The following is a 27,194-nucleotide window of genomic DNA, read 5'->3' as shown; positions in this document are numbered from 1 at the left end:
AAAGTCCCACCAGAATGCTTTCACCCTAAATCAAGTAAACCTGAAACCAAGGGCTGGAGGGATGGCTCTGTGGTTAAGAGTGCTCACTGCTCTTGCAGAGGACACGAGTTCATCAGTTCCCAGCACCCGTATCACGTGGCTCACAACCACCTGTAACTCCAGTTCCAGGAGGTCAACACTCTCTGGCCTCCATGGCACCTGCACCCACATGGTGCACATAATTTCATGCAGGCACACATATTTAAATTTTTAGAAATAAATCTTTAAAAAAAACGCTGAAACCAAGAATATGTTGCTTACCAGTTCATACATGAAATCTGGATCCGAACTGTTTGCTAAGAGATCTGTGCTCATCAAAGTCTGTTCCGAAAAGGTGTGGCTTCGAAAGGCATCCCCGAAAGGCGGATCCATTCCGCTAACACTGGGCTACAACAGAATGATTTTTCACTTTAGAAAGTTAAAGACTACTTCAAGACCAACTTACTACAAATAAGCACTATCCTCAATCCATGAAGTAATTTGTTTTCAGAAAATAGTTCTGTATATTTTTTGCTGTGCAGTATACTTCAGAACTTTCACTAGCACTAAACAGTAGACTTCTATGAGGAAAATATCTCAAGTACTAAAAACAGAAAGATGGAATAGCAACTCTTAGCAGTATCTAACTTCTAAAAATTAAAGTTTAGTCACTAGAGAGAGTACACAATACCTACTGAGTGCTTTTTAAAAAATGCTGTATTAACATTTCTTCAAATTCTTCTCTAACAAGACTCCCAGTTCTAATTCCCACCTAAAGGAGAGAATGCCCTGCCATTTTCTGGAACCTACAGCAGTAGTAAGTCAGACTCAAACTGTATTCCTAAGTGAGTCCAATGTCCTACTTCCCCAAAAAAAAGATAATGTGGACATCTTTAAAGATTTTGTACATTTATCTTCTTGTTTGTTTAGCTTGCATGTTGTGGGGTACATGTATGGGCACATGTGAGTGTGGAGGTCAGGACAGCTTGCAGAAGTTGCTTCTCTTCTTCCATCATGTGGATCCTGGAGACCAAACTCAGGTGGCCAGGCTCAGTGGTAAGCACCTTTAGCCACTGAGTCATCTTACCAGCCCAATTTAGACATGTTTAGTCTAACACACAGAAACAACAGAATGGCCTCCTAAATCTCTTGGATATGACCAGAAATGCAGGGATGATCTCTTGACTTTTATCTCTCCCCTTTTCACATTTTACTATCTATCCAAACCACTGCAGTCAGGGCTCATACTCCAAACTCAAATACTAAAAAAGCCTCACTCTGAAATAAAGAATGAACACCAATGAAGAAAATGAGAAAGAATGGATTCTGTCTGCTTCACTTTTCTGCACTACTGCAGCTGTTTCTGGGTATCAGTCTGCTTCCTTCCTCATGCCCACACTGTTTACACAATGACCTGGCCTCATACGCCTCTTCACTGTCTCTCTTCCTTGCTACTATCCATCTCAGGTTTGGGTTTTGTTTTCTCTTATTTTTATTTTTCCCTAGACCTTCAAGAACTGTAGGGTCTTTCTTCCTAGAAAAATTTAGCTTGGGAAAATAAATTTTACAACTCTAAATTCAAGAATTCAATTGACAGCAAACCAGACTTTGGGTACAAACTCTAATAAAAGGAGATGTGAACCATGGTCCACTCGGCACAGGGCTGCTTCAGATGGAAGCTGGCCTTTGGTCTTTTAAGAATTGATCACCAAAGCCAGGCATGGTGGCGCATGCCTTTAATCCCAGCACTTGGGAGGCAGAGGCAGACAGATCTCTGTGAGTTCGAGGCCAGACTGGTCTACAGAGCGAGTTCTAGGCAGCTGGAGCTACAGGGAGACCCTCAAAGGGGTAAAAAAAAAAAAAAAAAAAAAAAAAAAAAAAGAATTGATCACCAAATCCTCTTCTTTCACCTTTGCTGCAGCGTCACCAGGATAGTCCTAGCAAGCTGAGTACTTTTGCCCAAGGAACAGTTCTGTACAGTCCTACACTTATTATTTCTAGATTTCTCTCTGCCACTGAAAAAAATGAAAGGTAAAAGCTAAGCATGGAAAGGGAAGGGAAAAAAATTTGGATAAGCAAAATGGAGACAAATCAGCTTCTAGTTTTTGGTTCAGTAATTGCCTCAAAGTTGTCTTTGCCCAGTGTGATGTTTCATGTCTCCCATCCCAACACTTGGGAGGCTGAAGCAGGAAGAATGTGAGTTTGTTCACCTACATAGCAAAACTGGGTTTCCCCTCCACCCCCCAAAAGGCAAGAGAACCACTGAACCATTCTTTGACATGTTTTGAGGGACATATGTGTACATGTGTGTTTGCATGTGTGAGACAGTCACTACTTCTGAACTGTAGTAAATGCAAGAGTTGGAAAGAAAAAAAAACTGGAATGTCAAAAATGGGCTTTGGGTGCAGATTATTTTTCAGGGGAGTTAATTCTGTCCTCATAATGCAAGCAGATTAGCTACAAACGTACCACCTTCTCTGTGTCAAGCTCCCTGAAACTTCAAAGCTATAGCAAAGGAGGAAAAAGGCAGTAGGGGAAGAATACACACTCTCAACTAGGTGAGAGCAGAAATGAGAAGCCTTGAGTGCATGTCAAACTGCCAGGATTTAGAAGGCCCGTGGAACCAACAGCACGGACTTCCTGCAGTGGGCTAATATTGAACTGTACCTACTCCATGTGATTTACCTGAGGCATTTCCAAGCCCAGATCCTGTGAGTCCAATTCCAAACTTCTTTTTTTTCTTGTTTGTAAATTCCTTTCCAGCTTTACCTTTAAATCCAAGATCAAAGACGATTTTCACAATAAATAGCAGGTGTCCCCAGAATGCCTTCAATTCAACTGCATGGATCACCGTTTTTTTTAAATAACTCTGTGGTTCTGTCAAATAACACAAAGTAACTTCACTGAGCTCCACTGAAAACAAGTTGACCTTTCAAAAACAACATCAGTAAACAATACTGCACTTTAAATACATCTTATATTTGCATTTTCAAGAATTTAGTCGTGTTTTAGTACATATTCTTCTGAAATACACCATTTGGCATGTTTCTTTTTTTAATATTTTATTTTATCATTTTTATTTTTATGTGTATGTGTGTATTGCCTGCATGTAAGTACACCGAGGAGGTCAGAAGAGGTTGTTGGATCCCGATCCCCTGGGACTGCCATTACGGACAGTTGTTAGCTGCTATGTGGGTGCTGGGATCCGAACCCAGGTCTTCTGTAAGAACAGCCAGTGCTCTTAACTGCTGAGCCATCTCAGCAGCATGTTACTATGAGCCCAGCATGTTTATTTCTAAAATAGGGTTGATCAATAACCAATTGGCAGCTGAAAACAGTGCCATACACCTTTAATTCTAGCACTCCAGAGATGAAGACAGAAGGATCACAAGTATGAGGCTACCCTGGGCTACAAACCAAGCTCTAGGCCAGCCTGGGCTACACAGAAGACTGTCTCAAATAAATAATCCAATAAATAGAATAAAATAATTGGTATCACTTTAAAAAAACACTTTAACATATCCTCATCTTTCCTTTGATCAAAAGACATTACTAATCATAAAGCCAAGCTCTTATTCACTTTATGTTCTTTGTGAGCAAACATATGTCAAAACTTCACCTACTCTATAATCATGACTAGGAAAGTAATCTACAGTTTGCTCATCTTTTGTAAACCTACCAGTTATGAATAAACAGCAATACAATTTAACATATCATCTGCATTAGACAAAATCACATTTATTATAGTCCATCAACATTATTCTTTGACCTGTAAGTAAAATCTGAGCTGTAAGAATTATTCTGTTCTGGGGGCTGCAAGTAGTACTCTGGTTACTACCCAGCCTGTTGCCCAAGTCCCTTTCTAATAAAAGTACATGCTGTGTGGTAAACAGGGACGAGGACTGCTTTGCACAGTAGTCCCAAGGGTTGGGTTAAACTGACTGTAAACATCTGGCATGGGGTCTTTGAAGACTGAAAATGTAATGCTGCCTTTCTTCCCCTGCTTAATCAAGATAAAATGAACAGTTACACCCACCTTAATCCTCTTCAAAACTAGAGGTTCTCAGAGTGTAATCCCAGAACTACTAACATCAACCTGGACATGTGCTAGAAATGCAGAACCACAGGTTCCAAGCCCACCACTGAAATAAAAAATGAGCATGGGGCTTAGCAGTGTGCTTTAACAAGCTCTTCAGGGCTCCCCAAAGGCTCAGAAATGTATGTCCTAGGCTTGTTCTCATTCAGTCCAGACACATTATTTCCTTTTTATAAAACAGTTATCACTCCCCATATTGATGTAGAACTAGTTCAAACTGAACTTCCCTCTATAGTTCTCATAATCATGGATTACACTGTTCCAATTTCAAAGATTTACTTGCTGAACAAACGAGAAAGTAGAGAAGCACTCTAACTGTTCTACTTAATTAGGCTAATAAACTGACAACAACTTGTATTTCCTGGATACCTGCTGGGCCCCCTTCTATGCTGTCGCCCTTAGCTACACTGTTCCAGCCAAGGAAGCACTGGTAGCCTATGCCCAGAAAGAGAATCAACTGTGTTTTGTGAAACCATCTGTTTCAAGCCCATGCCAGTCAAAGACAAGATTCTGAGTAGATGAACTCATGGTGTGGTCCATCTACATATACGTAACCTAGTCCTAACTTGTTCCTTTGATTTCTGTGAGAAATAAGTCAGTCATATTTTCTTGGGCCCCAAAAAGTCTCTAGTTCAAGCCATGCCACTCAACAAAATGAACTAGTGAAATCCTGGAAGTCTATATAATCTGAATTTAGGTCTGTTACCTTCCAAAACCTAAAGACTTACCACTATGAGCAGCACGGTTTGAAAACTTGGGAAGAGATGAAGTCCTATTCAACATATACTTACCTGCTTTCTAGTAAGAAAACTACTAACAATTTGGTTGGTTTAGCAGAGAACCACTTTACAAAGAAGGTATGCTAAACTACACAGTATGCAGGTTCAACTACAAACTGGACTGTTCTAGACACAGTTCTTACTACCTGCATATTACACAATGCTGGGGAAGAATGGGTTTGAGCCTCAGGTTTTCATTGCTAAAGGAGAAAAGAAAAAAAAAAACAGATATTTGAAAATCCCTAAGAGCAGTGGTACACATCTGTAATCCCAGCTACCCAGAAAGGCTGAAGCAGAGGATCTTGAGTTTCAAACCAGCCTGGGGAGAAAAAAAAAAAACAAAACAAAAAACAAAAAACGCTGCAATGGAAAGCAGAAGGGTGTCTGTTTAGAGGCAGAGAGGACAGGGTGAAGTCATGGAAGAGGTAGGAATAAAGTATAATGACATGTATGTATAAACATAGCATAATCAAACCTATTACTCTACTAACTTAAAAAACTGGCTGGGCGTGGTGGTGCATGCCTGTAGTCCCAGCACTTGGGAGGCAGCAGCAGGCAGATCTCTGTAAGTTCAAGGCCAGCCTGGTCTACATAGTGAGTTTCAGGACAGCTGGGGCTATAGGGAGACCTTGTCTCAGAAAGAACCCCCCCCCCAAAAAAAGAAAAAAACGAATTAAAAGATGAGCAAAATGGTTCCAGGGGTATTGTCCCTTGCCTCACAAGCCTGGTAACCTGAGTCTGATCCTTGGAACCAGGTGAAGGTGGAGAAAAGAACTGGTGCCACAAGATTGTCCTCTGACTTCCACATGTGTATCAGGTGGGACACAGACCAGACCGCCCGCCCCCCTTTCCCACATATGCACATCATACACATATAAACACACAATATTTTTTTTTCTTAAAAAGACCAAAGACTGGGCATGGTGATGTCCATTGTGCCCACCTGCAATCCCAGCACTCAGGAGGCAGAAGCAGGAAGGTGGTTCAGGAGGTCAAGGCCAGCCTATTCTACAGTTTCTATATAGTAATTTCTAGGCTAATCAAAGCTACAAAACAAAAACCTGTCTTGAAAAAAAAAATCTAGCCCAGCACTTGGCAGGCAGAAGCAGGTGTATCTTTGTGAGATGGAGGCCATCCTGGTCTGGTCTACACTGCAAGTTCCAGGCCAACTGCGGCTACAGGGAGACCCTGTCTCAAAAAACAAAACAAAACAAACAAACAAACAAACAATCAAAAAACATAAAAAAAGAAAAGGAAAAAGAAAAAAAGAAAAAATTCATTACTACTCCCTCCTGACTATTGGGCTTTAAAGCTGTAGGCTTTTATACAATGCAAATATTTGAAATTTTATTTAAAACCATCTGCATTAAACTTTAGTTAATGCAGTTATAAAAAAAAAAAAGCACATTTATTTGGGTGGTAAGAGACCTGGTTCTAATTCTGACCCTATAAAAACAACTATATAGCCTTTTAATTAAAGCAAGGTTAGTTAAGCTGGGTGTGGTAGCACCCAGAGGCAGGCGAATTTCTGAATTTGAGGCCAGGCTGGTCTATATAGTGAGTACCAGGCCAGCCAGGGCTACACAGTGGGATCTTGTCTCAAATATATATAAATTATAAATGTGGATGTATTTTGAGACTTTGGTCAAGTCTGAGGATGTTCTATTGATTCCCCGGAGCTACATGGTAGAAGCCGTTCACTCTTGTGGGTTGTCCTCTACTGTCCTGGCGTGCCCTGAACTGCAAAATATCTATACACAAATAAATAAATAAATAAATAAACAAATAAATAAATAAATAAATAAATAAATAAAAGTTTATGTCTTAGCTCTCTGATCTGAGAGCTAAATTATTCTTCTTTAATTATGTAACAGGGATAATGTAAGAATTAATGAATTACATTAGGTATTAGTAATTCACTTGGAAAGGTGATCATCATCAATAGGTATATTTTTACCAGTGTTTTCTTTGTGCCAGAGATAGTTCAGATCAGAAACTAAACATCTGTGACAGGTGTTAGCAGGGGAAAGAGTCAATTCAACTCCAAGGAGTAGGACTCCTTTTTAGTAAAAAAAAAACTATCAGTCTATGAAGCTGAGATGGCTCAGTGGGTAAAGGCACTGCCACCAAGCCTGACAACCTGAGTTCAATCCTTGGGACACACGTAGTGGAAAGAGAGAACCAGTGCCCACACACTCACACACTGTCCTCTAATTTCCACAATGGCGCGCGCGCACACACACACACACACACACACACACACACACAAATACATTACAAATGTTTTTAAAAAATTAGAGACCCTAGGGCTATGCTCAGCAGTTCAGAATGCTTGCAGCTCTTCCAGGGGACCTGAGTTCGGTTCCCAGCACCTAGATCAAGCAGCTCACAGCCACCTGTAACTCCAGTTCAAGGCATCACTTTTTTCTGGCCTCCTAGGGCACCCCCACTCATGTGGCATACACTCACACAGAGACAAATACACATACATAAATAAAAGTAATTTTTTTGAGATAGGATCTCACTATATAGCCCCAGCTTTCCTAGAACTCACTATGTAGAACAGGCTGGCCTAGATCTCACAGAGATCCACCTGCCTCTGCCTCCTGAGTGCTGGAATTAAAGGTATGTGCCACCACACCCAGCTTAAAAATAAATCTTAAAAAGAAAATGCAACCACAAACTAATTACCCAAGTTCATATCAAATTATCCTAATCGCCAACATTTTGGGTCCATTTCCTAGAAATGCTTACTGCTATTCCAAATATTTACTGAGAAATAACCACAATGAAAAAAATTCCTCACACGAAAGTGAAAGAAAAGATAAAAGCGTCTATATCAATCACCATTACACAGCATTTCCCACAGTGAGACACTGCTCTAAAACTCTATCCTCTAACAAGGCAGCCACATGCAAAAGGAGCATTAGTGCTTAGATGGCAGACTAAAACTAAAGAAGGAAGGAAGGTCTAACAACTTGTGTTCAGGGCACACCTTTATACGTCTCTAAAGAATATTCTGGTTCACTCAAAGCTTTGATATTAAAATACATCAAAAGCAAGAACTGTGCCAGGTGTGGTGGTGCACGCCTTTAATCCCAGAACTCCAGAGTCAGAGGCAGGTGGATCTCTGTGAGAACAAGTCCAGCCTGGTCTACATAATGAGTTCTAGGCCAACTGGGGTTATGGGGAGACTCTGTCTCAAAAACAAACAAACAAACTCAAGGAAGGGGCTCAAGTTTCCTGGTTGTTACTTCGTCTTAACTCACAGCATTGACTCGAGAATTCTCTGTGCAGCTCTGTGAGTTTACCAGGGGAGACATAACAGGACCATCAGAAATCATATTTGCCAAGAGATTTTCTGTACCTGGACTCATTTAAAAATAGTCAGCAGCATTTCCTAGGCATCAAAAAACAATTCTGTACTGGAGAACCAGCTCTCTAAGCAAGGAGGCAGGGGAGAGGGATATTAAGTTTTTAAAAAATATTTTATTTATTATTTTTATTTTATGTGTATGAGTGTATTGCCTGCATGTATGTGAGTGCACCCATGTCGTGAAATGCCGCAGAGGTCAGAAGAGGGCTTCGGATTCCCCTGGAACTGGAGTTAAGGACGGTTCGTAAATGCCATGTGGGTACTGGGAATTGAACCTGGATCCTCTGCAAGAGCAGTCAGTGCTCTTAACCGCTGAGCCATCTCTCCAGCACCCATGGATATTAAGTTTTGAGCAGCAATAGTACCACCTGAAGAAAACGATGGTTTCCATTTCTTTCACAGCCCCATCAGGTTCTAGTCTGGGTTTTTCGGTTCTATGAACATATGTTGAAGCTTACTATGTATGCCAGGCAAGGCTGCAGCTAAAGCAAAAAAGTACACACAGCCAAAGGACTGTTTACAAAAGCTTATCCCTAGGCCTGCTCAAACCATTCATTTTGTTTATATACGTCTGATATGTTTACATACATCTGATATTCATTTTGTTTACATACATCTGTCAGAGAGCTCCTAAACTGTGCCCCTTCTGGACTGGAGTTTCAGGTGACTCCAGAATCACATTTTTTTTAAGGTCACATCAAGAAACACATAAACCTCTTCATAAACTAAGTGTGGTGGTTCAGGCCCATAATTTCAGCACTTTGGGAGGCTGAGGCAGGAGGATCAGATTTCAGGCCCTCAGGTGCACACACACATGCACACACACATACACACATACACACTCTTCATAAATGAAATCTATTATGAATGAATAAGCAGATACTATACATGACAGCTAGAATCCCTGCAACTTCCCCTTTTCATTGCAGTAATTTAGGCCACTAACTTTTTAGTAACCTGAGGGGAACAGCTCCTCATAGTGTTAAGCTGCCCTTCTGAGTCATCCAACATCACCAGAGTATGTATTTTTTTTAAAAAATTTTTTTGAGACAGAGCCCCTGATGGCCCAGAACTAGCTATGTAGACCAGAGTAGCCTTGATCTCACAGAGACCTGCCTGCCTCTACTGGGATTAAATGCCCAGCAGTATTTAACATTTTTGACATAACCAATAGCTATTATCTAAACAATGGAAAACAAGTGGTGAAGAGAACAGAGATGAATCAGAACCCTTGTGGCCTACCAGTGCATATGAAATGGTGCAGCTGTCATAGGAAGTGTGGCAGCTCCACAGAAAGTTAGGTAGAAAAATCATATGATCCAACTACTGTATTATTCTTTTTATTTTTTAATGTGTATGTATGTTTTACCTATATATATGTAAGTGCACCACATACATGAAATGCTGGAGGAGGCCAGAAGAGGGCATTGGATCTCCTGGAACTGGAGTTACCGACAGCTGTTAGCTGCCATGCAGGTGTTGGGAGCAGAACCTGAGTCATCTGCAAGAACAGTCAGTGCTCTTAAACACTGAGCCATCTCTCTGGCCCCAGCAACTCTATTCTTGGAATTAAAAACAAACATTCCACCAGTTACACACCTTTGATTCCAGCACTCCGGGAGGCAGAGGCAGGAGGATCTCTGTGAAATCAAGGCCAGCTTGGTCTACAAAGTGAGTTCCAGGCCAGCTAGAGACCAAACAATAAGACCAAACCAAACAACAACAAAACACTCCAATAGATGTGTACGTCTATGTTCATAGCAGCATTAAACACAACAGCTGAAAAGTGAAAACAACTGAAATGGCCATCTACACATGCACAACAGAGTTTCAGCCATAAAGATGAATGAAATTTTGATACACAGAAAAACAAACCTTGAAAATACCATGTTAAGTGAAATAAGCCAGACATAAAAGGAAAATTCTATGATTCCACTTAACATCAAGTGCCTAGAACAAGAAAGCTTCATAGATAGAAAGGAGGAAAGGATATAAGGGGCTTGGAGTTATGCTTAAGGGATGGTGTTTCTGTTGGAGCTGAGTTAGTGATCATGGTTACATACCACTGCCACCAAAAAACAAAACAAAAAACAAAAAACTACTGCCACAGTACTTACACACTTAAAACAGTAAGATGGTGCCTGCAAGATGTGCTGACTCGTGCCTGTAATCCTGGCACTCAGGAGGTTGTGGCAGGAGGACTGCCATGAGGTTGAGGTGAGCCTTGGCTACATAGGAAGTACCAGCCAACTATGGCTACACAGTAAGAACCTGTAACAAACAAATATAAAATGGCAATAAAATTTACCATTTTATAAGTATTTTTATACAAGAAATATCAATGCCCTATATACTATTATGTAATTGACACTCCATGGCTTACTTTGCTCTTTTCTAATCTTTGCTAGGTCATGCTCAAGATTTTTTTTATGTGTTTAGAGGTCCTAGTTATCTCTTTCACTAAACTATACAGACACACAACTCCAAAAAATGGAGACTGACAATCTAAGCACACTGGTTCACACCTGTAGTCCCAGCACTCAGAAGGCAGAGGCAGGCAGGAGGATCAATGTGAGTTTGAAGCCAGAATGGTCTACATAGTGAGTTCCAGGCCAGCCAGGACTACACAGAGACCCCCATCTCATAAAATCAAACTAAAAAGGTGGGAACTGTCCCAATCAGTAATTTAAGTAACAGTTTCTCCAGATTAAAGAAAGGAAGAAACTAAAGGAATGAAGGATAGGAGACAGAAGAGACGGGAAAGGAGGAGGGGGAAGGAAGAAAAGTGAGAGGAGGGAAGGGGAAGAGGGCAATAAGGCAGAAAGGTTGTACAGTAGGGTAGACCCCCTGAGACGTCCTTTGTTTGGCAAGAAAGGCAGCTTACCAGTCGTGAAAATCAGGGCCCATCTGCCAAACATCTGTCCATCCTATTATACCTCATCCATCCCATCCAACAACTCTTCCCCTTTATGTTTTATGTTTTTTTTTTTAAGACAAGGTCTCACTATGTAGCTCTGGCTAGCTTCAAACTCACTATGCACACCAGGCTGGCCTCAGACTCACAAAGCGTGCTGGGAGGTGTGCACCAGTACACCAGGCCAATTCTTTCCCTGTTGAAAATCATTCTATTCTGCAAGAAAAGAACAAAATAATCCTTCAGATGCTATCAAGTCATTACCTGCTTCATAGTATAGCAGAGCTCAGAGAGCCCCAAACCTCCACATCATTGGAGGATGCCTAATGCAAGGATACATTTGGGAAGGCCAAAGTCAAGAGGACCCTTCACTATGCAATCTGATTCTTATAAACAGAGCTGTGGGAAAATCACTGAATCCTACACTTCAAGAGCAGTCCTCCGTACTCCAAAATTTACAAACACGCAAGTAAATTTCAAAATAGACAATTATAGTTTGTGCCAGGAAATTATTAGAATTAATAACCTCAGTATTTTTCAAGTCCTGCTGCTGCTGGACAGACAGAGAAGACAAAGAAGAGACTAATAAAATAGATTAGATTTTTAAAATAAGATCAAGAGAGTGATCTGTGAAGAGTCAGGGGGAAGAGTAGGAGGTTGAATACGATCAAAATAATACATTGTATGCATGTATAAAATAATATTATTTTTCAATATTTATTCTTTTAATCTTTTGTGTATGAGTGTTTTGCCTGTGTGTGTGTAAGTGCACCCATGTTATTCAATGTCCATGGAAGCCAGAAGAGAGCATCAGATCCCCTGGAACTGGAGTTACAGATGGTTGTTAGCCACTATGTGGTTGCTGGAACTGAACCTGGGTCCTCTGCAAGAACAGCCAGTGCTCTTAATCACTGAACCACCTCTCCAGCCCCAAATAATAAAAAATATCATTAAAAAATAAGATCAAAGGATCATTTAAGTACCGAAAACATTAGCCACCATGACCCTTCTGCATTCTCACCTTATAAACCCTTGATTACAGGATCCATTCAAGTCTTTATCATCCTCACACTCCAGAGTTTCAAAAAAACAGGGGCTGAATTAGGGTGCTATAAAAACTTTTAAAATCATCAACAAAAGAATGGCAGTTCCAGGCGTGGTGGCACGGATCTCTGTGAGCTCAAGGCCAGCCTGGTCTACACAGTGAGTTCCAGGACAGCTAGGGCTGCAGGGAGACCCTGTCTCAAAAAGACCAAAAACAAAAACAAGAATGTTCCATTCAAATGGAGAATTCTAAGAAATTGAGAACCTACTGTTTCAGAAGTGATCTTTCTCCTTACACTGAGGTCTTGAAGGAAAACACAAGACCTTTTAGACTTTTGCTCAATTCCTTTCTAAATTCGTCTTTAAGCTTTAAGCTTTGGACATGTGTAAAAAAGCCCTTTAGAACCAAAAGGGAATACCATTACAGAAGCTCTCTGGATCAACCTAAGCTAGATGGGAAGGGTTACTTGTTATTTCTGCAAACTATCAACTAGAAGCTATTGGCAGGGGCTGGAGAGATGGCTCAGTAGTTAAGAGCTGTTTATAGATTCAAAGCACACTGACAGAATTTGGTGAAGTAACACGAACCATTAAGTTTTGATAAAATATCTTGATGTATGTTATTCACTGTTCCATATTATCTGTCTAACCCTTTTTATACTAATAAAAAAAAATTCAGCCAGGAGTGGTGGGGAATACCTTTAATCCTAGCACTTGGGAGGCAGAGGCAGATGGATCTCTGGGAATTCGAGGCCAGCCCAGTTTACATAGTGAGTTCCCGGCCATTCAGTAAATGGATGCCTTTGAACAAATCCTACCATCAGACACTCTACTCTTGATCTCTCAGTGATATCTAAAGAACTTCCAAATCTACACCTTCAGTTTCCACAAGGGAGTTCATGCATGAGCCCTACCACCTGTAGCAGGACATCTCTGTGTTCACGTTCCACCACCTCACACATAATACGCCAACACCCAGTCCAAATGCTCCTACTTGTCAAAAGAACCACCCTTCTTTGACAGGTAAGCATGGAGGTCTAATCTCAGCTCTGACTCTTCTCTAACTGCTTTACTAAATAATGCTGATTTTCACTAATAGACACACTGGCCACTTATCTGGTACTGAGCACAAATACATCCATCTGACTTCATTGTTCCCATTTCTCTAACCCTTATCTTTCACTCTCATTACCTTGAACTTCCATTCTAATACTTATCCTACAATTTTTCCTCTCTCCAGGTCTTAGGCCTCTCCTCCTATTTATCTATTTATTTATTTTTGAGGTCAAACCATTTTATTCAGAGGCTTGAGGGTAGGGAGAGGCAGGTGATGTCCTCAACAGGGCAGATATCCTGACCACCTTGTCACTAAAAGCTTTTTTCTTTTTTATGTGTATGAGTGTATTGCTTCATTTAAGTGCACCCATGTTGTAACAATGCCTGCAGAGGTCAGGAGAGGGCTTCGGATTCCCTGGAACTAGAGTTAGGACAGTTGTTAGCCACCATGTGGATGCTAGGAATCAAATTTAGGTCCCCTGCAAGAGCATCCAGTGCTCTTAACCACTGAGCAATCTCTCCAGTCCCTCTACTTTGGTTTCGCTATGTAGCTCAGCTCTTGAACTCTAGACCCTTCTGCCTCCACCAGTTACTAGAATTACAAGTATGTGCCACCACACCTGACACTAGGCACCACTTTAAAATTATTCTCCCTAAGCTCCTAGGTTTTATTTATCATATTATATTCCTAAATCTTCAGCAACTCTCGAACATCTCTTGGACAATATAAAATATGCAAGCTACAAATGCAACAATCTTTCCAACCCTGTCTTCAACCACTGTTCTTTAAATGAACACCAGTATTAGATGACCTGACCTGCTTGCTCCCCAACACCCTTGAGGTACTAACAATCTGACTTCCCTCCCCTAAGGATTGTCAACAGTGAGACACTTTTGTATTTTTGCTCACATTTTTCCTCTTTCTTACCAATCCCTTGGTTTCACTGACAGATTGTAAAACCTCTGAGACTGAACATAGTATCTCTTCCTCTATTTCACTATAGTGCCACGGGCACTTTTGTAGGACAGGAATCAGAGAAGTTGGCTGACAATGAATGGGACAATCTCTTAGGACCATAGAACTTTGAAATAATGAGTCAGAGGTAAGGCATCTTCGGACTCAATGAGGTCATCACAAATAAGTTGGAAATTCAATAAGCACCTACTGAGCATGCCTTGTGTGCACCAAAGTATCTTTAAAATATTTATTAATTTTTAATTTTATGTGTGTAAGTGTACTGCCTGCATGTATGTTAGTGCACCAGTGTTGTGCAATGCCCGTGGAGGTCAGAAAAGGACATCAGATCCCCTGGAATTGAAGTTACTGATGGTCATTAGATGTCATGTGGGTGCTAGGAATCAAACCCTGGTCCCCTGCAAGAGCAGACAGTGCTCTTAACCACTGAGCCATCTCTCTAGCCCCTCAAAGTATCTTATAGTTGCTTCCCAATTTGTCTTGAAAACACTGATATTAGATAGCAAAAATATTAGAAGTTGAACTCTTGAACTTTTTAATTGCCAGAGTATAAATCTGAGTTGATTTTAATGACTTGAGATATTTCTTGTCTGGGGAGGCAGGGCTAAAGAAGAAGATTAAAAAAAATATTTCAACCAACAGAATCCAGGCTTTGAACGGATATATATTATGTCATTTATTCATTCATGATTTAAAGATTTGAGTTTTTAAATAATCCATCTCCCTGAAAGATGGTTTTCTCAATTTTTCTACAAAAATCTCCAAAATGCCAAAAGGGAAACTGTGATTAAAATAGCAACTTAAAAACTTACACCAGTGTGAGCTTGACTGAACTTGCACACACCAAGAACAGTGAAACACCCACATCACACAGGATGCTGAAGATACTTTTACACAACTCCAGTACTCCTGCCCACAGGAACTTGGGCTGCTTTTCAAAACTTAAGTGTTTCCTCTCTCCTTTCTCAGATGTGACACCTTTTCAAGAGTGAAAACTGGCTATGACACTGTAACAGAAGATTACAGGTGTGGGCTAGAGGAACTATCCAAAAGTTTGTAATCACCTCTGCTCAACTCAGACAGAAGCTGCAGCTGGGGAGGTGGTTCAGTGGTTAGGGCACTTGCTACTCTTCAGAGGATCTGAGTTTGGTTCCCAGTACCCACATCATGTAGTTCACAGCCGCCTGCAAATCCAGCTCCAGGGGACTGGACACCCTCTTCCGGCTTCCACTGATACACACACACACAAACACACACACACACACACACACACACAGAAATACAAGTTTTGAAAAAAATTTTTAGAAAAAAAAAAAAAACAGGGCAGGAGAAGCTTTGGCTTAGCAGTGAAGTTTTTGCTGCTCTTGCAAAGGACCTGAGGTTCTCCCAGGACCCACATCAGGTGGCTTACACCCACCTGTAACTCTAGCTCCAGGCAATCTAACCCTCTCTGGCCTCAGTGGACAGTGCCCCAAAAAGACGTCTCTGTCTCTGTCTCTCTCTCTGTCTCTCTGTCTCTCTCTCTCTCTCTCTCTCTCTCTCTCTCACACACACACACACACACACACACACACACAAAGTTGTTAAAGTCTTTAGAAAGCAACAAATCCAGGCACAGTGGTTCAAGTCTGCATCCTAAAGCTCAGATTAGGCAGGGGGATTGTTGCAAGTTGAAGGTTAGTCTATGTTATATAGGTAAGTTCTGGGCCAGCCTGGGCTACCCTGTCTCAAAAATCCAAAACAAAACAAAAACATCCCTAACTACTAACACTTAAAAGTTTTTAAAATACAGTTTTTGTTGTTGTTGCTGCTGTTCATTTTCTAAGAGTCTCATTATTACATGGCCCAGGCTAACCTCAAACTTGTGATCCTCCTGTCTCAGTCTCCAAGGTCCTAAGATTATAGACAAGTACCACAATACCCAGAAAAGGGTACAATACCCAGAAAGGGGTATTGCCTAACTGTAAGGACTGCCCCTCTTACTTTGCGGGATACTGTGATTGAAGGGCACAGCCAGCGCACAAAGCAGACAATCAATGATGGCTATTTTCTCAGAGTTCTTCTTTGGTATATAACCAAGTTACTGGGATTCTGCTGTTATAAAGGTAAAGACCCCAAATACACCTAACAATCTGTCTAATTCTCTCGCTTACACAAAAACCCAGCTGTCTGCAATAAGGGTGGCTATGGGATACTCAGAGGTGGCATTGGTGGCACAGGCCTATCATCCCATCTTCTAGGGAGATGGATACAGGAGGATTGCAAGTTCAAGGCACAGCTTAGGGAACTTAACTAGATCTTATCTCAAAGAGTAGAAAAAGATATACATCAGTGGTAGAGCACTTGCCCGTACTAAGTACAAACCCCAGTTCCAAAAAAAAAAAATTTATTCAGGACATTCAGGTCATTTAACACTCTTGTCCTCAACTTTACTACTGTGAATTATGCAGACTTATTCACCAAATGATTTTGAAATTCACAAAATAATCCATAAACCTGCCAATCAATCATCACCGCAACACAAAGAATTAGCAGGTAAATTACAAGAGGAAAAAGAGCCTCTTCAGAGAGATCACTGCCCCAACAACCATACATGATTCCTAGCTTGTTATGCTGGCTTCCCCACAAATTCTGGGCTACTAAAGGGAAGGGCTTATATAAAACTTATGTATATATCCACAATACTTTATACAGTTTCTAATAAACCAAATCTGAACTATACCGTACTTGTCTCAGAAGGGGTCAGAATAAACCAAACAAAGGAAATAGACTATTCCAAGTGCTAAGAAAAATAGAGCATTGAACAGAATCAGCAGTTGTCCAAAGCAGAAAAAGTACAGAATACCTAGAACCGGTCCCACCCGCCCCTCAGGTAGGCACTCGGCGTTCTTAGTATCTCAAAAGAAGAGAATAAATCTTTTTAGTCACTTGTTAATTTTAAGATTGGGAGTTTGGGGCCAGCTCAGCAGTTAAAGGAATAAGCCATGACACCTAACCACTTGAGCTCAATCCCTAGACCCACATGGCAGAAGGAGAGAAGAGACTCCCACAAGTTGTCCTCTGACCACCACATATGCTGTGACAAGCATGGGCATGCACACATATAAAATAAATAAAACTTGAAGGTTTGAAGAATCAGCAATTATGCTAAGTATAAAAAACAAGAGGACCTCAACAGGTATGCTCTACTGAAGAATGGACAAAAAAGCAGAAGAGGGCTAGGGATGTAGCTCAGTGGAGACGTAGCTCAGCTGGCAGAGTGAATGCATGTAGCATACTTGACGCCCTAGGTTCCATCCCTAGCACCACATAAACTGGATGTAGATAAGCCTGTAAGTCCAGAAATTCCAACACTTGGGAGGCTGAGGCAGCAGGATCAAGGAGTTCAAGTCAGCCTCAACTACATAGGAAGTTTGAGGCAGCCTGGGATATGTGAGACTCTGTCTCAAAAATAAATAAGCAAGCCAGGTGTGGTGGTGCACACCTTTAGTGCCAGCACTGGGGAGGCAGAAGCTGGCGGTTCTCTGTGAGACTGAGGCCAGCCTGATCTATATAGGGAGTTACAGGCCAGCTGGGGCTACAAAGGGACCCTGTCTCAAAAAGACAAAAAATAGATAAAAATAAAAGCAAAAGACAAAAGTTTTAAAGCAGAAGTCTCAAATGGACCATAGCCAGAAATCAATGCCTGCCCACTGACCACGTTTGTCTGGCCCACACAACGGTTTTTGGTGTTTTGGGGGTTTTTAATGTTAAAAAAATTAATTTGGTCTTTTTGAGACAGAGCCTCTCTGTAGCCCCAGCCAGCCTGGAACTCACTGTATAGACCAGGCTGGCCTCAATCTCACACAGATCCGCCAGCTTCTGCCTCCCCAGTGCTGGACTGGCATTAAAGGCATATGCTGCCACACCTGGCTAACATTAAAAAAAAAAAACTTTTTATATATTTTATTATTTTTATGTGTGTAAGTGTATTACCTGCAATAATGCCCAAGAAAGTCAGAAGAGGGTGCTGGATCCCCCAGAACTGGAGTTACAATTAGTTGTTAGCTGCCATGTGGGTGGCTGGGAACTGAACCCAGGTCCTCAGCAAGAGCAGTCAGTGCCCTTAACTGCTGAGTCATCTCTCCAGCCCCCATACATTTAAAATTTTAACTCTAGCACTTAACTTGGAAATTTTAAGTAAAGTTTCTAATTCCTATTACCTCTCTCGGGGGTAAATCAGATTTAATAACTCTAGGTATATCCTCCAGGGAAGATGACCACTTGGACCCCAGTTAAAAGTTATTCACTCTGAACTGTCCTTTAACCCTACCTTGCTTCAATCTCTACCCACACCATTTTACGCATCTGTGCATCTGACAGGTGCTACAACCACAGAACTCACACAAAATCTATCTATGAAGGTAGCCGACTCCAGGGAGCGATGTCAAGTAAAAGGCAGTTAATATTAGAAGAGCTATTTAAAGCTGGGTGTGGTGGTGCATGCCTTTAATCCCAGTACTGGGAGGCAGAGGAAGGCGGATCTCTGGGAGTTCGAGGCCAGCCTGGTCTACAAAGCGAGTTCTAGGCCAGCTGGGGCTGCAGGGAGACCCTGTCTCAAAAAGACAAAGGAGAAAAAAAGAGTTATTTAAAAGTCTAGCACAGGAATGTTTACACCTGTTTTATTCAGGATCAACTAAAATCTGGAACAACTCAACCATCCACCAACTGGTAAATGGAATCCATTGTGGTATGTCCACATCATAAGGCCCAAATTGATACACGAGACCAACCACTGTGAAATTTTGTATAGGGACAGAAAGGTTATAGACCTAACTGCAGAGGTAGATGGTAGTAGTAGTTGTCAAACCTCAAAATTCTGTGAATTTTTTCTGTTGTTTCTTCTGGTATTTTTGATTGGGAGCAGTCTTGGGATTGAATGAAATTTCATTTATGTAACATATACTTTAATATTGCTGATTTTTTTTTAAAAAAAGATTATTTTAAATATTTTTATTTATTTGTGTTTATGTCTGTGTGAATGTATGCCATATATATGCATGCCCATGGAGGCCAGAAAGGGCATCAGATCCCTTGGAGCTGGAGTTACATGCAGGTGTGAGCTGCCAACATGGGTGCTAGGAAATCAACTTGGGTCCTCTGGAAAAGCAGTAAATGCTCTCAACCACTGAGCCTAATCAACAATGTTGATCTTAGAGGTACCTATCTGGGCATGGTGGCACATGTCTGTAATCCAAGAATGCAGGAGGATGAGGCAGGTGGACTGCCAGAAGTCTGTGGCCACCCAGGGCTACATATTGGGTTTCAAGCCAGCCTGGGCTAACAGTAACAGACCCTGTTTCAAAAAAGTAAAATGAGAGCCACTAGCTCAGCAGGTAAAGATACTTGCTGCCAAGCTTGATAATTTGAGTTCCATCTCAAGGACCTACATGGTGGAGAGAACTGACTCTTGTAAGTTGTTCTCTGGCCTCCATGTGTGTGCTGTGGTACACACATACACAGGCATGCATTCACAAATAAGTGTAACGGAGAAAAAAAAATTTTTTTTTGGTCTTTTTGAGACAGGGTCTCCCTGTAGCCCCAGCTGTCCTGGAACTCACTATGTAGACCAGGCTGGCCTCAAACTCACAGAGATCCACCTTCCTCTGCCTCCCAGTACTGGGATTAAAGGCGTGCACCACCACGCCCAGCCAGAAAAAAATAATTTTTTTAAAGCAAAATGAAAGGGTAAAAGTGAAACCCTTCAAGAATAAAGGAGAGAAATGAGGCAGAAAGATGAAATGTGGGCAAGAGTCAACATCAATGGAATTTGGTACCTACCAAACAGGAGAGAAGAGATGGGTGAGTCAGACCCTAATCAGGGACTAAAAGAAAAACTAAAGCCTAGGAGAAGCAGCCAAATGTGGTGGGACACACCTATAATCCTACATTTGAGAAGCAGGAGTTGTTCCAGGTTAGCCTGGGCTGCACTGGATATCAGAGGTCCATTTGGGCTGCAAAGTGAGACGATCTCAAAAACTATACACGCACCCCTATAGACCGTCTCTAAAAAAGAAAGCACTATGGAAAAAGAACTAACCAAAGTCTGAGATATGGGGGAAAAAAAGAGATCAGAAACACAACCTGGGAGCAGGCCCAAGAAGATGAGGACAAGGTGAGAGCCCAAAGTTCTTTCCTCCTAAATTTCACACATCAGTTTCCTCCTCTCCCACAACCACCTGCACATCTTTTATACTTCAACTAGACCAGAATGCTTCTGTCACTGTTCTTTCCCAGGCAGAGTTAGAATTCTTCCATATTTTTACAACATTCCGTCCTGAAATACTGTCATAACACTGGACCAAAATAGCTGTCTTCTCTCCTAATCTATAGACATCTCCAGTATTCAACAGTACAAACTAAAATCTTCCGAAAACCAATTCAAAACACTCTAGAAGTTGGGCTGGGGAAACGGTCCAATGCATAAAGTGCCTGCCACATAAGTATGGGGAAGCATGAGGACCTGAGTTCTGACCCCCAGCACCCACATAAAAGTCAGGCATGGATGGACTATCTGCAACCTCAGTGCTGGTGGCAAGGATGAAGATAGGTAGATCCCTGGAGTTCACTGGCTACCCAGGCAGTAAGTTCCAAGCTCAGTGAGAGAACCTGTCTCAAAATACAAGTACAGGGTATTCTCCCCTTGAGACTCTCTCACTCTTGGGGAGTTCTTTTTCACTAACAAATCTGTTCTCTGCTCAAAAAAATTAAAAGTCAAGGGGAGAGACAAGTTAGTTTAGTGGGTAAAGGCACTGGCTATGCAAGCTGGGTACCCTGAGTTCAATCTCCAAATCCCACATAAAGGTGAAGACTCCACAAAGTTGCCCTCTTTCACATTCATCCCATAGCACACATGCCCGCCTCTCTCCTCTCCTCTCCTCTCCTCTCCTCTCCTCTCTCTCTCTCTCTCTCTCTCACACACACACACACACACACACACACACACACAAATGGAGAGTGATTGAAGAAGACCCTGTCAACATCTGACTCCCACATACATGTATACACACATACACTACACACACACACGCACACACAAAAAATAAAACTGTAAAATAATCTGAGTTTAAACTTTTTTATTACATGTATTTATTTGTATGTGCATGAGCACGTAGGTCAGAGAACAATCTGCAGGAGTCAGTTCTCTTTCCACCAAGGGACTGAACTCAGGATATTGGGCTTGGCAGCAAGCACCTTTATCCACTGAGCCATCTCCCCAGCATCCCCTTAATGTGGCTTTATACAACACAGATAGAATGCCAGGAATTGTTTTATTTCTTAAAGATTTTAAAAATTATGTGTACATATATGTGTCTGTGTGGGAGTCCATGCATTTGAGTACAGGCGCCCTCAGAGACCAAGAGGTGTCGGATTCCCTAGACCTAAAGTTACAAGTGGTTGTGAGCTGGCCCATGTGAGTGCTGGGAACCAAACAAGGGACTTGTGAGACATCTCTTAACTGCTGAGACATCTCTCCAGCCCTGAAGCCTTGCTGTTTGAAGGTATTCTATAGTGAATCTTTTGAACAGAAGTATATCCACTTTACCCTTATATCCTCCCCATGACCACCAAGAATTTTTTAAAATTTGTGTCATCTTTTTTTTTTTTTTTTTTTTTTTTTTTTTTGGTCTTTTTTGAGACAGGGTCTCCTTGTAGCCCCAGCTGTCCTGGAACTCACTATGTAGACCAGGCTGGCCTCAAACTCACAAAGATCCACCTGCCTCTGCCTCCCAAGTGCTAGGATTAAAGGCGTGCACCACCACGCCTGGCTATTATGTTTTGGATTTCTCAGTCAATGGTAAATTTACCACAAAGAAGGTAGCAGGTCCATCAGGAATAGAATGCAGCAGTCAGAGGAAACTTAAGGTAGCACTTTATAAAGCCCTCAGAGACAAAATATTACATTGATGATTTCATCAAGTGTACACCCAGTAAGAACTCAAGAAAGCTTAATGATAAGAAATCAGCAAGCTCATGAGTTTTCAAAGCAAATTATCTAAGTCATAATACCCAAGGATATTTAAGTAAAAATATGACTTTTTAACAAAAGATGTCAAAGTAGCTTTGGTGTTTAAAAAAACAAGACTAAGCCAGGTGAGGTGGTGCATGCCTTTAGTCCCAGCACTCTAGAGGCAGAGACAGCCAAATTCAAAGCCAGCCAGGTCTACGTAGTGAGTTCCAGGCCAGCTGGGGCTACAGGGAGACCCTGTCTCAGAAAGACCAAAAAAAAAGAAAAGACAAGTTGTGCCTCATGCTTGTAATCCCAGCAACTGGGAGGCAGAGGCAGGAATATCAGGAGTTCAAGGCCAGTTTCAGCTATATAATGAATGAGTTCAGGGCCAGCCTCAGCTATATTGAGACTATCTCAAAAAAGCCAAAATGAGATCATTGGAATTGCCTAGAATTAGTAGGGAGATCAACAGTAGTGTAGAGAGCTGTTTACAAAATGAATTCAGATGCAGATTTGGGGGAGAAAGGTTATGAATTTGGTGAAAAACATAAGGCATGGTTGGTGATGGAACAGGTCTATAGTCACAAAGTAACACAAGAGTCCTCTGCAGCAAGTATCTCTCCTGGTCTTCTTGCCCTACAAGTGTGAATCAGACTTATCAGCAAGAATAATTTTACAGGGCTGGTGAGATGGCTCATCTGGTAAAGGTACCTGCCACCAAGCCTGACAACCTGACTTCAATCCCTGGGTCCCACATGATCGGAGGAGAGAACTAACTCCAGAAAGTTATTCTTTGACCTCCACAGGCATGCTGTGTGGCACATGCTCACCCTCCCACCCCATACCCCTCTAAATAAATGTAAAAAAAGTTTTAAAAAGAATTTCACAGCGCTCCATTCCCAAAAAGGGACCTTACTATATAAACGAATAATTATCTCAAACCCATAAAAAGAGATTCTTAGGACTACAGAGATGGCTCAGAAGTTAAGAGCACTGGCTGCTCTTGCAGAGGACCTAGGTTCAATTCCCAGCACCCACATGGTGGCCAACGACCATCCCTATCATCAGTTCCAGGGGATCCAACGCCCTCTTCTGACCTCTGCAGCCACTGCTCACACAGGTGCATTTACACATACACAGACAATACACTCATACACATAAAATTAAGCAATAAATATTTTAATCTCCCCACTGGGAAAGAAGAAGACAGGAGGATCAGGAATCCAAGGGTCAAAAAATTAACAAAAATTGGGGGCTGGAGAGATGGCTCAGTGGTTAAGAACACTGGCTGTTCTTGCAGAAGACCCAGATTTGAATCCCAGCACCTACATGGCAGCTAACAACTGTCTGTAACTCCAGTTCCAGGGAGTTACTCCAACAGCCTCTTCTGTCCTCCAAGGGCATTGCATGACACAAGTGCACTTACATACATTCAGGCAACACACTCATACACATAAAATAAAAATAATAAAGCTGGGCGTGGTGGCACACTCCTTTAATCCCAACACTTGAGAGGCAGAGGCAGGCGGATTTTTGTGAGTTCGAGGCCAGCCTGGTCTACATAGTGAGTTCCAGGACAGCTGGGGCTGCAGAGAGACCCTGTCTCAAAAAGACAAAACAATAATAATAATAATAATAATAATAATAAATATTTTTAAAAAACAAAAATTACCCATCACCACCACTAAAAAACAAGTTGGGTCCAGCCTGGGCTACATGGTAAGTTCAAAGCCAGCCTGGGCTTCGTACCAAGACCACATCTAAAAAACAAAATAAAAACAACAAAAATGCAGCTCTAAAACAAGTCTATACCAATATTTGCTTTCAACAGTTTTTTAAGGAAATACCTACATGGAAATAAAGTAATCTAAAATATGTTGCCATATGCATCTCTGATAAAACTCTTGTCAAGGCAGGACATACAAACAGTACTCTCTGTATCAAATACTCTCTGAAGTGTGCAATTCCCTAAGATCTGAGTACTTAGAACCCAATGAATGTCTTCTGCCATAGGCTGACAAACAACAGCCATGGGTTAAATGGAGGTACAGTCTGTTCTTGTAAATAAAGTTTTACTGGAATATAGCCTTTTAAAACATAAAACATATTTTCTATGGCTTTCTTTCTTATTTATTTTTTACTTTTTGGGAAAAAGGGTTTCATTATGTAGCCCTGGCTGGACTTAAACTTGCTACATACACCAGGCTGGCCCCAAACTCACAGCATTCTGTCTGCCTCCACCCCCCAAGTGCTAGGATTAAAGTTCAGCATCATCATGCCGGACTATGGCTTTCTCACTGGTTACCATGCTGCTGAACTGCAGAGCTGAAGAGCCACAATAAAGGCTAGTAAATATTTACCACTTAATCCTATGCTATGAAGAGTTCAACTACTCCTGTCTCAGGGCATGGTGTTCAACTACTGGGAAGAGTTCAACTACTCCTTGATAAGGGCATGGTGGCAGATACCTATAATTCCACTTACTTAAGAAGCTGAGGTAGGAAAAGTTCAAGGCCAACCTGGGCAACATTAGTAGGACCTCATCTCAAAAGAAGAGAAAAAGAGTGTAACAAATTTATGACCAATGTGTTTACCTTGAAATGAAACACTGGAAGTGGTGAAAAGAGTCAATGAAATCTTTCCCCAAACATCCAAGTACAAACCTAACTAGAAATAAGCCTATGCTGATGAATTTCAAAATTATATCAATCTTGACTAAAAATTAAGCTTTAAAAGTGAACAGTGAATGTAGTTAATATTCAAAAACTGCTACACTGCTGGCATGATGTTGCACTCAGGCAGCAGAGGCAGAGGATCTCTGTGAGTTCCAGGCCAGCCAGGGTGACATAGTGAGACCCTGTTCCACAAAATAAAAGAAAATAAAAAAACCCAACTAACCAAACAACAAAAAACCCTGCTACACTAATGCAATCAAGACACAAACTCTCTGCACCCCCACTGTCACTTGTCAGCTCACCAATCAGGAACTGATTAGCTACCCCTTTACTCTCTACACTGGCATCCTAGAACTCACATCAACCAGTAAACTAGGTTATTATCTTATAAAAGTTTGTCTTCAGTTTGTTATATGACATGGTAAATGAAGTTTCTGGAAATATCTGGCTTGCTCCATTCTTACTAGACTCATGGTCCCAGAGGCAGGTACAAGTGACACTTGCCTGTTGTCCCAACATGGAGAATGCCTGAGGCCCAGGAGTTCAAGACTAGCCTGGGCAACAAAATGAAACCCTGTCTCAAAATTTTTAAAATTCCAAAACTAATATACCAAGCATATGAACGAATTTCATCCAAAATAAGTTCTGTTGGATGTATCATCCCTTCTTAAAATTATGTAAGCAAAGAAAATTTATTTTTTTCCGGCAAGGCACAATGAAAGCTGCCTTGAACAAAGTATTCTAAGTATCAATGAAACAATTCTTGTTTGGTTTTAGGTTCAGTTACATTCTTTTACAACTACTATGGCATTATGATTAGGACTTAGAAAGTAACACAATAGTGACAAGGTAATATTTTATTTTGCTGTAAAGTTATACCTATGAACTAGCATATAAATCTATCAAATAATCCAGGGTTATGTTTTAATATATTCTTAAGAGAACTCGGTGTCAATCATACAAAATATAAAAGTTGATAAACAATTGTTACTCTTCTTCAGCTGACAAATGAGATAATGGGGAAGTCTATTTATTTATTTATTTATTTATTTATTTTGGTCTTTTTGAGACAGGGTCTCCCTGTAGCCCCAGCTATCCTGGAACTCACTATGTAGACCAGGCTGGCCTTGAACTCACAGAAATCCACCTGCCTCTGCCTCTGAGTGCTAGGATTAAGGGCGTGCACCACCACGCCCGGCTTTGGGGGAAGTCTTAAACACACTCAATTCTTGAAGAGGCCCCGGATGATCAATCTAAGGCATGTTCCTACTCCTCAGTGCTTAAAAGATGCAGCAATTGCCTGGTCCCTCGACAAAACCAATGTAGTTAGAGGTTGTAAGCTCATGTTAACATAGGCTTAAAATAAGCATTTTACAAGGTCAACATGATGCCAAATGATCGCAATACAATTAAGTGACTTCCTAATTACATATTCACACCGTTCCCCCTTAGCTCTCTCAGTTCTTTTAAAGAAAACTGAAAAACAGTATTTTAAAGTACAATCCAGTGACAATCATTTTACCACAGATCACAAGATTTACATAGAACTCTTATTTTCTGCTTTTTAAAAAAACAAGTCAGAACTTGATTCTTTTTCTCACCTGCAGGATATTCGAAACAAACAGGTCCTAAACACCCTTCAAACCTAAACAGTTTTCAGAAGGCTTGGTTTTGTCATGAAGTTGATATATGTGAGCTCCCAAATGGGGCAAATTAAGACTAGGACAAGCAACGAGCCCAGATCTTTAGGGAGACATAGGCAAGAAAAAAATGGAAGCCCCGCCCAGTCCTCAACTTTCTCCGCTTTCCCAGTTCCAGTTTTCTCTTTGCAAAACCTACAAAAGCAGAACTTCCCCTAACTACCTTGCCTCTACCCGAGGCCTGGGACAGAAACTCAGACAGCCAGTTGCCCTCCTTAAGGTAGTCTCAAGGTTCAAGCCCGATCAGAAACAGTAGAACGGTTAGCTTTCTGGGGTTAAAGGAGGACGAACACAGGGTTTGGCAGCAGGATTGGTCAAGCAGCCCAGAGCGGAGCAAGAGGGAGAACACTGAGACTAAGCTCCATCTAGTCCCAGGACCCGCCCCCTGGGAGGCTAGACAGCTCTCGGTACTTCCCTGCCTCCTCTGCTTGGGAGAGGAGGGCGGTAGGTCGGGGTCAGGCTCCCGTGAGCTACTTCCTGGTCCGATCCGACTCGCCTTCCGACACCAGAACCGCCCCCGGACCGGCTCCCTGCCCTTTGCCCTGTCTCCTCCCCTCTCGATGACCCCCC

The 27,194-nt window shown here is 41.5% G+C and overlaps 1 protein-coding gene across 7 annotated transcripts in view; it reads right to left on the bottom strand.

Annotated features, from left to right (window-relative positions):
• Positions 1–27,194, bottom strand: part of Crebrf (CREB3 regulatory factor) — a 64,561-nt gene that overhangs the window by 36,484 nt on the left and 883 nt on the right. The window contains exons 2-4 of one of the 7 annotated variants that reach the window (XM_029554862.1): positions 10,387–10,540; positions 2,704–2,895; positions 301–426 (exon numbers count right to left, since the gene is read on the bottom strand). In XM_029554862.1, the coding sequence (XP_029410722.1) occupies positions 301–426; positions 2,704–2,712 (135 nt within the window). In that variant the 5' untranslated portion in view covers positions 2,713–2,895; positions 10,387–10,540. The other 6 variants (XM_029554864.1, XM_029554867.1, XM_029554863.1 and 3 more) reach the window with 6 other exon arrangements.

The sequence above is a fragment of the Nannospalax galili genome, unplaced genomic scaffold (assembly GCF_000622305.1).
Source record: "Nannospalax galili isolate Female #2095 unplaced genomic scaffold, S.galili_v1.0 scaffold104, whole genome shotgun sequence".
Classification (NCBI taxonomy): domain Eukaryota; kingdom Metazoa; phylum Chordata; class Mammalia; order Rodentia; family Spalacidae; genus Nannospalax; species Nannospalax galili.
The sequence above is the reverse complement of the archived record's forward strand: the minus strand, read 5'-3'. Positions and strand labels throughout refer to the sequence as shown.